General features: G+C 41.2%; 1 protein-coding gene across 3 annotated transcripts in view; it reads right to left on the reverse strand.

The window, feature by feature from the left end:
• dhrs11a (dehydrogenase/reductase 11a) overlaps nt 1–13,699 on the reverse strand; it is a 133,708-nt gene that overhangs the window by 40,345 nt on the left and 79,664 nt on the right. Inside the window, exon 6 of one of the 3 annotated variants that reach the window (XM_063031316.1) lies at nt 3,410–3,475. The exons of the other annotated variants lie outside the window; for them this stretch is intronic. Within the exon in view, the coding sequence (XP_062887386.1) occupies nt 3,410–3,475 (66 nt within the window). The remainder of the gene's footprint in view (nt 1–3,409; nt 3,476–13,699) is intronic. 3 annotated transcript variants of the gene reach the window in all.

The raw sequence follows: 13,699 nt of genomic DNA on the forward strand, positions 1-13,699 counted from the left end.
CCAGAATACAGCCTGTGAGCAGTGGTGCACTGCAGGGTCCTCTGCTTGTCATAAATGAATGATTTCAATAAGAATCCAGGTGGTTATGATTAGTAAGTTAGGAAAACTGGTGACATAGTGGACAGTGAGAGGTTGTCCAAGGTTACAGCAGACTTAGGTCAATAGATAAAATCAAAAGAGGATGCAAAGTTTTTCTACTCAGCCAACTCCATCGTGAGCACAAATCTCCTCACCATCGAGGTGCTCAAGAAGGCCACATCCACGAGGACTCTCGTCTTCTGGGGCATGCATGCTTCTCATTACTACCATCAGGGTTAAGATAAAAGAGCCTGAATCCTCACGGTGAATGATTCAGGAAAAGTTTCTTCCCCTCTGCCATCCGATTCCTGAACAGTCCAAATTATTCTACCACATTAGTTCCTTCTTTTGCAAAATCTACTGTATAGCTGCAGCAAAACAACTACTTCCAAGCCATGCAAGTCAATGATAATGATTCTTATACTGAACTGGGAATGTGAGCAAGACAATGCCAGCCGAAATTTAAAATCAGACAATGCAAAGTGATGCAATTTTGGAAGTTGAATAAGGGCATGAACGACAGGTCCCTAGGCAGGGCTGCTGAACAAAGACACTTTGGAGTTAAAAGTCCATTGTTCCCTGAAAGATGGGCAAGGTAACAAATGAACTACATGTCATGCTTCCTTACATTAGTCAAGGCACGAAGTGCGTGAGTTGGGATGTCATATTATAGTTATACAAATGATTAGATGACATCTGAAGTATTTTTTGCATTCTGGTTGCCACACTGCAGAAAAATATGACTAAGCTAAAGGGTGTAGAAAATATTCCCAAGGATGTTGCCTAGATTGACGGGTTCAAGTTATGTGGCAAGAGTGAATAAGCTAAGTCTGATTTCTTTGGAGCAAGGTGGCTGAGAAGGGTAGGTTTAAAGGGCATCTGAAGGTTAAACCTTTCACACAAGGTAGTAGATAACTAGAACGTGCTGTTGAAGGTGATATTAGAGGTGGGAACAGTAATAACATTTAAGATAGGTGTGGACACACACCTGAATGAGCAAGGTATTGAATTAATGAAGGAAAATAGGATTTATATAGAAAGGCATGATGGTGGGCTGAGGCTTGTTTCTGTTATACAATTATGACTAAATAAAGTTGAGTGCTTGGCATGCTCTTGTTGTGGTTTTATTCAAATATATGACTTTGATTTGTGAATTCAGATATTCAAACTCCTTTGATCTTCTACCCTATTGTATTCTTAGTTTCCAAATAAATCGTTATTTTTATATAAACTGTAGTACACCCTTACCTACAGTCGCAAGAAAACGCTTGTGAATCCTTTACAATTACCTGGTTTTCTGCATTAATTACTCAAAATGTGGTCTGATTTTTATCTGTCACAATAATAGATAAACACAATCTGCCTAAACTAAAGATTTCTGCAGGTCATTTGCTGTTACCCTTGGGTTCTTTTTAACCTCCTTCAACAATGCACGTTGTGCTCTTGGTATGATCTTTGCAGGATGCCCACTCCTAGACAACAGTACTGAATTCCCTCTATTTGTAGACAATTTCTCTTACTGTGGACTGATGAACACTCAGGTCTTTAGAAATGCTTTTGTAGCCTTGTCCAGCTTCATGTATCTCTACTATTCTTCTTCTAAGGTCCTCTGAAAGTTGTTTCGATCGAGGCATGGTGCACATAAACAGGTCTTTCTTGAGAAGAGCAGGCTGTGTCACAAACCTGACGTGTGTGTGTGTGTGTTTTTTTTTAAATAGAGCAGGGCACCTCTACTACCCACACCTTCAATCTCATTTAATTGATTGGAACACCTGACTCCAAACAGCTTTTATAGAAACCATTACCCTGGAGGTTCACATACTATTTTGAACCTCAGTTGTTTAGATGGTGTAATCAGTATTGATGACAAGTAGTACAACTGTGTGTTATTAGTTTAGGCAGACTGTGTTTCTATTATTGTGATTTAGATGAAGATCAGACCATACTTTATGAGTAATTAATGCAGAAAACCAGGTAGTTACAAAGAGTTCACAAACTTTTTCTTGCAACTATATGTTTGGCAATCATGTGCCACATTGAAAGTTCACTGCTATTAACATTGACTGTCCTTTCCAATTTGTTTGCAAAAATCAGATTTATCTCAGTTTAAATGTTGTTTATACTGTATCATTTATGGACTATAGTGATTTTAACATGTATAATTGTGAGTTCCACTGCTTAAGGATAAAGTGTTTTTGAGGATTTCTTAAATAACACTGCTTCCATCAACTTTGATGGTTACTACAGCTGCATAGTATTGAAGAGCTGTGTTCCCTGGAGGTCCCTTCAAAGTGAAGATCACCTGTCAAGTTGGTAAGATACTTATGTGGATTCCACTTAAGAATTAACTCCTGCAATAGGAAACAGTAAGAAAATAAGATGGAATTTAAACTCTTCAAAGTGGAAGAGGAATAAAAGGATCACTAAACAGCTTTTACTGGCCTGGTCATGAGGTAAGGGACAGAAGGGTAATCAGGCACAGCTCTGAAAACTGTCATGTATATCAGGAGCCACTATGGGAACAATGACTCTCTTCTCTAGAAGATTACTTAATTACAAAAATGCAGAATAAAATAACGCCTTCTTTCTGTGCCCATGTAAAAATATAAAAAAGGTTTATAATTGTGATGATATAAAGCCACTTAAAATGACAATTAAAACCATTATGATCAACTACTTCCTCCAAAGGCCCGCCCTTAATCTCAATTCATGGCTTCTCTACTCTTGCTTACAATTCTTTGAATGCTTGAATGTCATATCACCCCTTAGTTTTGATCTCAAAGCACCACTTTGTAAATCAGTAGCAGCAATTCTGTTGGTAGCAAAAGCCTCATAATTCTGTAGCCGACAAGCCCATCCTCAGGTTTAGACTTCTCTTTGTGAATTACCATGACAGAATCTTATACTCGAATGTAGACAGCACACGTTAAATAACAGCTTCCCATCATTTCCGTAATCTTCAATGGAATACTCCATGGATGCAAATAGCTATCTACTTTTTCTTCTCTGACACATTGCCCCTCAACTTTGTAAGCCAATATCACTAAGTTCTTCAGCCACAAAAGCACCATTCTTCAAACAACCCTTTCAAAGCCATGTTGGCTTAAGAACATGTTTAAACCTCATCAGTTCAACTAAGTGTTTTCACTTTCCAACTTCTTCACTGTTCAGTGCGATATCTCCTGGGAGTTACCTTGGGGCATTATCTGCATTAACAGTAACGCTATACAAGTTTAATTGCTGCTGAAAAGAATCAATGAACATTGATTAAATCACTGGAAGGAAATGGATGTTCTGTAATGAAATATCCTTCATTTTTTATGCCACTTGCCTGAACATGAGATGGCGTGCTCAAGATGTAAACAACTGCATTGGCCAAGTCCTCTGCCTTCAGACACTGAGGAAAAACAGAAAAAAGAAATATCAAAGCCGATGCTGTACAACAGAGACTACAAATTTTCCTTTTGCGTCTACTCTGTACAGTAACATTGCTGTATTGTGTTTTAAAATGATATAAACAGTTGGGTAAACAGGGGATGCAAAAATAGCAGCCAGAGGGAAAACAGATGGGAAAGTCTGATTGAATAGTTAGCTTATTTGTTTTTAAGAAAAACTATCACTTTATTTTTGAGAATGTATGCAGCAGGTTACATTCAAGGAGGAGAATAACACTGAGGTTTTCAAAACATTCATGCAACACCAAAGCTTGCTTCCCAATGAACTCCCAAGCGGAACATCGGTGCAGAAAATAGAGGTCAGCATTGGGGTTCTGTACATTGGATAGAGAATAAGTACATAAAACTTAAGTCAATTCAGGTGAGCAGATTGCTATTAATGGGTATTGCAAGGATTACAGCTAGGCTCACAGATGCTTACAAACAATGTTATGATTTGGATACGTCGCTGTGTTTCCCTTCATCCAGTTTTGTTGGGAAGATGGGAAAGTAAGGGCACAGAGACTCTAAGAGACTATAGATAATTCGGGTGAATGGGCAAGGTGCTGGCAAATAGAAAAATCTAAGCACTTGTGTTTAGAAGGTCACAAATATCCTTGGATAGGAAACAAAGCTAACATGCAGTTACTGCAAAGAATAAGACAGAGGATTTCAAAATTGAAAGCGGGACCCCAAAGCTTTTCTTCCTACATCATTAGATTTTCAAGGATCAATTTCTGGCCGAAAGCCTTCTGCACCCTCTCAGTGATATCCCGGGGACAAAACAGCATTTATGATTTTCATCAGCTACTGCAGGAAAGTTCACTTTCTATAGTTTGTTGAACTTTCCGCCTTCACTCACTTCCTCTAGTCCTATGAGTGCTTTAGGCTTCACCCTTCCATCCCACTTGCCATATTCCAATAATGCTGTTTGATGCTGAGAAGTGGTTTGAAGGGTTTTTCCAATGCTCATTTCCTTCTACTTTTAAAGATAGTCAACCATTTCCCATTCTTCACTTTTCCATACACATGGTACAACTGACCCTGGAACACAGATTTCCAGTTTGCAGATTGGTTGTACAGTAGTTCTAGCCATTCCTCAAGCCTGGAAATCCCACGGCCAATTCAGAACAATTAATTCTTGCATGCGAAACAAACCAAGACACATCTTGTTCTCAAATGGCACTGGAGTTATAGACAGACATCAACTATCTCATAACTTTGCCTTAAATTTTCTTTCAATTCATTGAATTATGCTAATATACTCTCTCATTGGCTCCTTAAGGTTGTTATAGCTGGGGGCGATAGTGGGGATAAACTCCCACTGTAGCAAATTTAGAAGTGGTGTTAGGGTGTCAAAGACGATGGCGCCAATGTGACCAAATGTGACATCTTTCACAGTTCAGGAAACTACTACTTTTACCTCATCCTTCAAATATGATTCTGCTACTATTGGAACCTCTGATTTACATTTTGATGATGTGTTTTCGGGCCGATTGAGCGAACTGGTGCTTTGCTATCTCTGAGGGAGCTCGGTGAGGTTTTGAGCAGAAGTGTGCAGCATGGATGCCAAGAACCCGGTGACGGGATGCGAGCCCAAGATTGACTACTTTTCGCCAATCCCGCCAATCAAAGCTTCGAGGCAGATTGAAATCAACGAGGATGAGAGCAGAAGGTGATGGGGTGTTCAGCACAGTCGGCTTGCATTTGACCTCTTTCTTCTCTCTCTGTCTCTCGCTCTCTGCTCCCAGAAGAATGTGCTACCACTCGATTGGTCTCCCTCTCACTTGATGCTGCTGGAGCCTTGGGTCTCGGGCAAGGTTTTATCGATGAGTTTGTGGATTTGACTCTGTGTTCATTTTATGATGTGCTTCTGGTTTCTCATTACTACTTTTTTAAATGCTATTTTGTGCGATCCTGATCGGAGTAGACTGGCTCTGCGGCCTGCGGTCATTGAATGACAAGGTGCCAAACTGAACTGAATTAAACTGAACATTCTTAAGACTGTTTCAAAGACTTTGTGGTTTGAGGTTTTATATTCTGTGTTTTTTGCTCGTTATTTGCCGTCTGCGCAATTTGTTCTTTTCTTTTTGTGTTGGGTGTTTGATGTTTTCTTTGAACGGGTTCCATGGTGTTTATTTGTTTCGTGACTGTCTGTGGGAAGACGAATCTCAAGGTTGTATACTGCTTACATACCCTGATAATAAATGTACTTTGAATCTACGTATTAAATGCCCTCAATGGCGTGCGTCTCAAATAGTTTCTGACAACCAACTCCAGCTCCTGGCCTCCACGTGTGGCTTATCTACTAAGCCCGTTGGAACAATTTCTACTGACAGGAGAAGGGGCAAAGGTGGGTTACTGGCACCTAAAAACTGGTCGCTTCGGGCAGATGGGCTCATCAGCCATGGTTGGCAGCTCACCGAGAAGGAAAACTCTGATCTCAAACCTCTGCTGCCTTGTGGCCATACCCACTCATGGGGAAGGCTTCGGGAATAAACCCCAAAGATAAACCCTGAGCTGGCACACTCCGAAGGCACTCTTGTGCTGAGTTCAACACAGACCGGCAACTCCTGCGATGCCACTGGTGCCAAACTGTTATCGGTCTCTGCCATTCCTTTGGATTACATGGGCAACAGCTTGCTTTCCATATCATACTGCCCTGGCTTGCGAATCATGTAGATAGCTAGGACTCAACACCCATAGTCAAACCTAACCAAAGGAGGGCTTCATACTTTCTCATCTTTAAAAATCCTTTGCATTTCTCCATCTCTACCTTCCTCCCAAATCTGCACATTAGAAGAGACTCCAAATCATGTGCATCATCTTTGTGGAGGTGCTTCTAGTTGATCAATCGCAAATAAAGCACTCAAAATTATTTGAGAAATTTAGTTTACATAGCCTACATAAAACCCAAAAACAAGAAATACTATACAGTTATCTTTTTCAGGGAATTGCAATTATTGATACAGAAATCCAGACATAGTCATTTGTCAATAGGAGCTTCTAAATTTTCATAAAGAGGGCCCATATTGTAACATCTAGGACTCTCACACATATCAGAGATAACAATTTGATCATTACAAACATCCTGATATCCAATAGCACAAAGTGACACAAATTTGCACATTCATTTAGAGATTAAGCATTGCTAAAACCATTGGTACTTCACGTAATTTCCATTTAATAATAAATTCACTGATTATTGTCACATGTACCAAGATACAATGAAAAACGTCTTTCATACCATGAAGATCAATGCACTACAACAGTAAAGTAGTACAAGGTAAAAATAAAACCAGAATGCAGAATGAAGTGTTAAACAGAGGTTAGTGCAGGCTGACAATAAGGTGTAAGGTCATAATGATGGCAAAGTCAAAATCTGTATTATTGTACTAAGGAACCATTCAATTGTCTTATAACAGGGGACAGAATGTGTCCTTCAGCCTGGTAATACATGATCCAGGCTTTTGTATCTTCTGCCTGATGGAAGAGGGGCGAAGGCAGAATGTCCAGGGCGGTGGGGTCTTTGATTATGCTGACTGTTTTAGTCAGGCAAGATGTAGGATCAGAGTCCATGGAAGAGTGGCAGGTCCCTGTGATGTGCTGAGTGGTATCCACAACTCTCCCCAGTTTCTTGCGGTCAAGGGCAGACTAGTTGCCATACCAAGCATCCAGACAGGATTCTTTCCATGGTGCAGTATTACAAACCTGTGAGGGTCAAAGGGGACATGCCAAACTTCTTTAGCCTCTTGAGGAAGTAGAAATACTGATGGGCTTTCTTAGCCATGGCATCTATATGCTTGGACAGGACAGGCTATTAGCAACACACATCAAAGTTGCTGGTGAACGCAGCAGGCCAGGCAGCATCTCTAGGAAGAGGCACAGTCGACGTTTCGGGCCTGGACCCTTCGTTAGTCCTGATGAAGGGTCCCGGCCGGAAACGTCGACTGTACCTCTTCCTAGAGATGCTGCCTGGCCTGCTGCGTTCACCAGCAACTTTGATGTGTGTTGCTTGAATTTCCAGCATCTGCAGAATTCCTCGTGTTTACAGGCTATTAGCGATGTTCACTCCAAAAAACTTGAAACTCCCAGCCCTCTCAACCTCAGCACTGTTGAGTTAAGTTGGAGCATGGCCACTGTCCCACTTCCTGAAGTCAAAGACCAGCTATTTTGTCTAGCTGACGTTGAGAGAAATGTTGTTGCCATAGCACCATATCACTAGTTTCTATCTCCTACCTGTATGCCAACTCATTGTTATTTGAGATATGATCCACTAAGATGGATTCATTTGCAAGCTTGTAGAAAGGAGTAAATCAAAATCTGGCCATACAGTTGTGAGTGTATAGAGTTGGGGGTGGGGGTGTTGAAGATGCAGCCTTATGGAGCACCAGCATTCTGAATAATCATAGCAGAGGTGTTGCTGATCCTTGCTGATTGCAGTCTGTTGGCCAGAAAGGCAAGGATCCAGTTGCAAAGGGAGATGTGGAGTCCTAGGTTTACAAGTTTGGAGATGAGTTTGACTGTAATTATAGCATTGAAGACAGAGCTGTAGTCAATAAACAGTTGTTTATCCTGATTCCCCAGAAATGAGTATAAGGGAAGGGAGATAGCATCCATAGTAGCCCTGTTAAAGTGGTAGGTGAATTGCTGTGGGTCAAAGTTAGCTGGGAGGCTGCAGTTAATGTGTGCCATGACCAGACTCTCAGAGCACTTCAGGATGGTGCATGTCAGAACCATCGGGTGGTAGTCACCATGGCACGTCACCTTGTTTCTCAGGTACCCGAGTGATAGCTTAAAAAATTGCAGTCTACTGTGAACACCAAAAATGAAAATCAACAATTCCTGAATCCTAATCATTATAGAAAATAATTGAGTGCACAAATATTGATAACCTCAATGTTGCTAACAAACCAGTTGCATACTCTTTCGCGATAGTAGTTTGTGGAAAACCTGTTTCCTACATTGGTTTGTACAACAGAAGATGGACTTCCACATAATTTCTGTTTGGCTGTCCACATGTTGTGCACTATAAACTTTTTCTAACTTTCTGGAATGAGGGAGTTTATCTTGATGTGTGAAGAGAAGTTACAGAACAAGTTTAGAAACATTTGTACGTGACTTATCAGCAACTGATCAGGACATGCTCTAATGACCTTTTATAACATAATGATCATCATTTATCTTATAAGTGGTGACTTGATTTAAGACCAGGCTTGTCACATTCCAGTTAACTTGCACTGATAAAGGGACAAGAAAAAGTTCATCAGCAATCCAACTGGTTTTAACGATTACTTATGTTTCACAGAAACCTCCATCTCCTTGTGACTCGGTCAGCCAGTCAGTCAGTCAGTGGGTGCCGTCCCGAATCCTGGGTTGGCGGCTATGCACCTCCATCTTCTTCGATCTTGCGCTCTTTTTCTGGCCTCAGCATAACTCAACCCAGTCCATTGCCTCACATTATCGTACCAAGTGGTTTGCTGCCTTCCTCTTTCCCTCCTTCCTTCTATCATCTCTTCCAATAACAATTTCTGCAGTCCACCACCTCTTAACAAGTGCCCGGCATATTCCAGCTTCCTTTTCTGCACATTCTTCAGCAACTCCTTTTCTCTCCTCACTCCCTTCAACACTTCCATATTACTGACCTTAATTTTCTGCATTCTCCTTAAACACCACATTTCAAATGCCTCCAGATGTCGTTGAGCTTCCTTGCATAAGGTCCACGATTCAACTCCATACAACAGACTGCTCCAGACATAGCATTTCCAAATTCTACAAGGCAGCCCAGAGTCCAACAGCACGTCACTCAGGCTCCAGAACATTAATCTTGCAATCTCAATTCTTCATCTAATTTCTGTATCACATTTCCCATCCTCTGTGACCATCTGTCCCAAGTACACAAACTTCTTGACTTGCTCTATGCCGACACCTTTAATTTTGATACTGATTTTGGGGACTTCTTTCTTCCGTGATACTACCATCATCTTTGTCTTTGCAGCATTTATTTTCATTCCAAATCGTTCTCCTTCAGCATTTATCTTATCTGCTAATCTGAGTAACTCGTCCTCAGTCTCGACTAACAACACTGAATCATCTACATACCTCAAGTTGTTCACTGTCACTCCACCAATTTGGACACCAGCTTCATTGTTTCACACCCTGAAGATTACCTCTGAGTAAATGTTAAATAATAAAGGGGAGATAACGCAGCCCTGGTGAACCCCTTTTTGGATCTCAACTTCCGGTGAATTCCCATCACTAGTTCTTATTACTGCCTTCTGGTGCCAGTACAGACTCTCAATCAGCCAAATATCTTTTCCATCCAGCCCCAATGAGTTCAGGCAATTGACCAGCTGTTCATGACTGACTCAGTCAAAATCATTTTCGTAATTCAGGAAGCACATGTACTTTTTTTTTTCTTCTAGACCTCGTTCCACAATCATTCGCAAATTGAAATTCCCTTCACGGGTACCCTTACCCAGTATAAATCCGCTGTGACACTCAATAATTTTATTAAGAACTGTCCTTTTTATTCTGCTTAGAAGTATTAATAACAAGATCTCGGAGGCATGACTTATATAAGACTTATAATTCTAAAGTCCGAGCATTTCGTGCTCTTACTTTTCTTTGGGATCATGACAAACTCTGACACCACAAAATCTGTTGGCCACTTTCTTGTTGAGTAGATGGTATTGCAAAGCCTTGTGATCTCCTCAACCTCCGAGTCGCCGAGGCATTTCAACATTTCAGCTGTTAAACCATCTACACCACAAGCTTTACCAGTTTTTAACTTTCCAATGGCTGCTCTTACTTCCGCTACCAAAATTTTCTGACCTTCCCTGTTCTTCTCACTCACTTGATCATTTCTAGCATCATAGTACAATTCCCTAATGTATTCGTTAGTCCTGATGAAGGGTCCCGGCCGGAAACGTCAACTGTACCTCTTCCTAGAGATGCTGCCTGGCCTGCTGCGTTCACCAGCAACTTTGATGTGTGTTGCTTGAATTTCCAGCATCTGCAGAATTCCTCGTGTTTACAGGCTATTAGCGATGTTCACTCCAAAAAACTTGAAACTCCCAGCCCTCTCAACCTCAGCACTGTTGAGTTAAGTTGGAGCATGGCCACTGTCCCACTTCCTGAAGTCAAAGACCAGCTATTTTGTCTAGCTGACGTTGAGAGAAATGTTGTTGCCATAGCACCATATCACTAGTTTCTATCTCCTACCTGTATGCCAACTCATTGTTATTTGAGATATGATCGACTAAGATGGATTCATTTGCAAGCTTGTAGAAAGGAGTAAATCAAAATCTGGCCATACAGTTGTGAGTGTATAGAGTTGGGGGTGGGGGTGTTGAAGATGCAGCCTTATGGAGCACCAGCATTCTGAATAATCATAGCAGAGGTGTTGCTGATCCTTGCTGATTGCAGTCTGTTGGCCAGAAAGGCAAGGATCCAGTTGCAAAGGGAGATGTGGAGTCCTAGGTTTACAAGTTTGGAGATGAGTTTGACTGTAATTATAGCATTGAAGACAGAGCTGTAGTCAATAAACAGTTGTTTATCCTGATTCCCCAGAAATGAGTATAAGGGAAGGGAGATAGCATCCATAGTAGCCCTGTTAAAGTGGTAGGTGAATTGCTGTGGGTCAAAGTTAGCTGGGAGGCTGCAGTTAATGTGTGCCATGACCAGACTCTCAGAGCACTTCAGGATGGTGCATGTCAGAACCATCGGGTGGTAGTCACCATGGCACGTCACCTTGTTTCTCAGGTACCCGAGTGATAGCTTAAAAAATTGCAGTCTACTGTGAACACCAAAAATGAAAATCAACAATTCCTGAATCCTAATCATTATAGAAAATAATTGAGTGCACAAATATTGATAACCTCAATGTTGCTAACAAACCAGTTGCATACTCTTTCGCGATAGTAGTTTGTGGAAAACCTGTTTCCTACATTGGTTTGTACAACAGAAGATGGACTTCCACATAATTTCTGTTTGGCTGTCCACATGTTGTGCACTATAAACTTTTTCTAACTTTCTGGAATGAGGGAGTTTATCTTGATGTGTGAAGAGAAGTTACAGAACAAGTTTAGAAACATTTGTACGTGACTTATCAGCAACTGATCAGGACATGCTCTAATGACCTTTTATAACATAATGATCATCATTTATCTTATAAGTGGTGACTTGATTTAAGACCAGGCTTGTCACATTCCAGTTAACTTGCACTGATAAAGGGACAAGAAAAAGTTCATCAGCAATCCAACTGGTTTTAACGATTACTTATGTTTCACAGAAACCTCCATCTCCTTGTGACTCGGTCAGCCAGTCAGTCAGTCAGTGGGTGCCGTCCCGAATCCTGGGTTGGCGGCTATGCACCTCCATCTTCTTCGATCTTGCGCTCTTTTTCTGGCCTCAGCATAACTCAACCCAGTCCATTGCCTCACATTATCGTACCAAGTGGTTTGCTGCCTTCCTCTTTCCCTCCTTCCTTCTATCATCTCTTCCAATAACAATTTCTGCAGTCCACCACCTCTTAACAAGTGCCCGGCATATTCCAGCTTCCTTTTCTGCACATTCTTCAGCAACTCCTTTTCTCTCCTCACTCCCTTCAACACTTCCATATTACTGACCTTAATTTTCTGCATTCTCCTTAAACACCACATTTCAAATGCCTCCAGATGTCGTTGAGCTTCCTTGCATAAGGTCCACGATTCAACTCCATACAACAGACTGCTCCAGACATAGCATTTCCAAATTCTACAAGGCAGCCCAGAGTCCAACAGCACGTCACTCAGGCTCCAGAACATTAATCTTGCAATCTCAATTCTTCATCTAATTTCTGTATCACATTTCCCATCCTCTGTGACCATCTGTCCCAAGTACACAAACTTCTTGACTTGCTCTATGCCGACACCTTTAATTTTGATACTGATTTTGGGGACTTCTTTCTTCCGTGATACTACCATCATCTTTGTCTTTGCAGCATTTATTTTCATTCCAAATCGTTCTCCTTCAGCATTTATCTTATCTGCTAATCTGAGTAACTCGTCCTCAGTCTCGACTAACAACACTGAATCATCTACATACCTCAAGTTGTCCACTGTCACTCCACCAATTTGGACACCAGCTTCATTGTTTCACACCCTGAAGATTACCTCTGAGTAAATGTTAAATAATAAAGGGGAGATAACGCAGCCCTGGTGAACCCCTTTTTGGATCTCAACTTCCGGTGAATTCCCATCACTAGTTCTTATTACTGCCTTCTGGTGCCAGTACAGACTCTCAATCAGCCAAATATCTTTTCCATCCAGCCCCAATGAGTTCAGGCAATTGACCAGCTGTTCATGACTGACTCAGTCAAAATCATTTTCGTAATTCAGGAAGCACATGTACTTTTTTTTTTCTTCTAGACCTCGTTCCACAATCATTCGCAAATTGAAATTCCCTTCACGGGTACCCTTACCCAGTATAAATCCGCTGTGACACTCAATAATTTTATTAAGAACTGTCCTTTTTATTCTGCTTAGAAGTATTAATAACAAGATCTCGGAGGCATGACTTATATAAGACTTATAATTCTAAAGTCCGAGCATTTCGTGCTCTTACTTTTCTTTGGGATCATGACAAACTCTGACACCACAAAATCTGTTGGCCACTTTCTTGTTGAGTAGATGGTATTGCAAAGCCTTGTGATCTCCTCAACCTCCGAGTCGCCGAGGCATTTCAACATTTCAGCTGTTAAACCATCTACACCACAAGCTTTACCAGTTTTTAACTTTCCAATGGCTGCTCTTACTTCCGCTACCAAAATTTTCTGACCTTCCCTGTTCTTCTCACTCACTTGATCATTTCTAGCATCATAGTACAATTCCCTAATGTATTCCATCCATCTACTTTCCACCTTGTCATTCTCAAAGAGTATGTTCCCATCCTTGTCTTGAATAATGCCAGTCCTTGATTGTTTCTTGTTCCTGTTGGTCATCTCTGCAATCTCCCTGTGCCTGTCTCTTGAATGATGCAACATATCCATGGACTCCACCTTTTCACACCGTTTGATAAACCATTGTTCTTTAGCTTTTGCACACTCTGCTCTCATTTGTTGGTCCAATTCCTTGTACCTAGATGTGTCCTTCTTGTGCTTCCTTCTCTCTTCCATGAGCTTCAGAATGTGTTCCGTCATCCAGGCT

This window comes from Mobula hypostoma, chromosome 23 (assembly GCF_963921235.1).
Source record: "Mobula hypostoma chromosome 23, sMobHyp1.1, whole genome shotgun sequence".
Taxonomy (NCBI): domain Eukaryota; kingdom Metazoa; phylum Chordata; class Chondrichthyes; order Myliobatiformes; family Myliobatidae; genus Mobula; species Mobula hypostoma.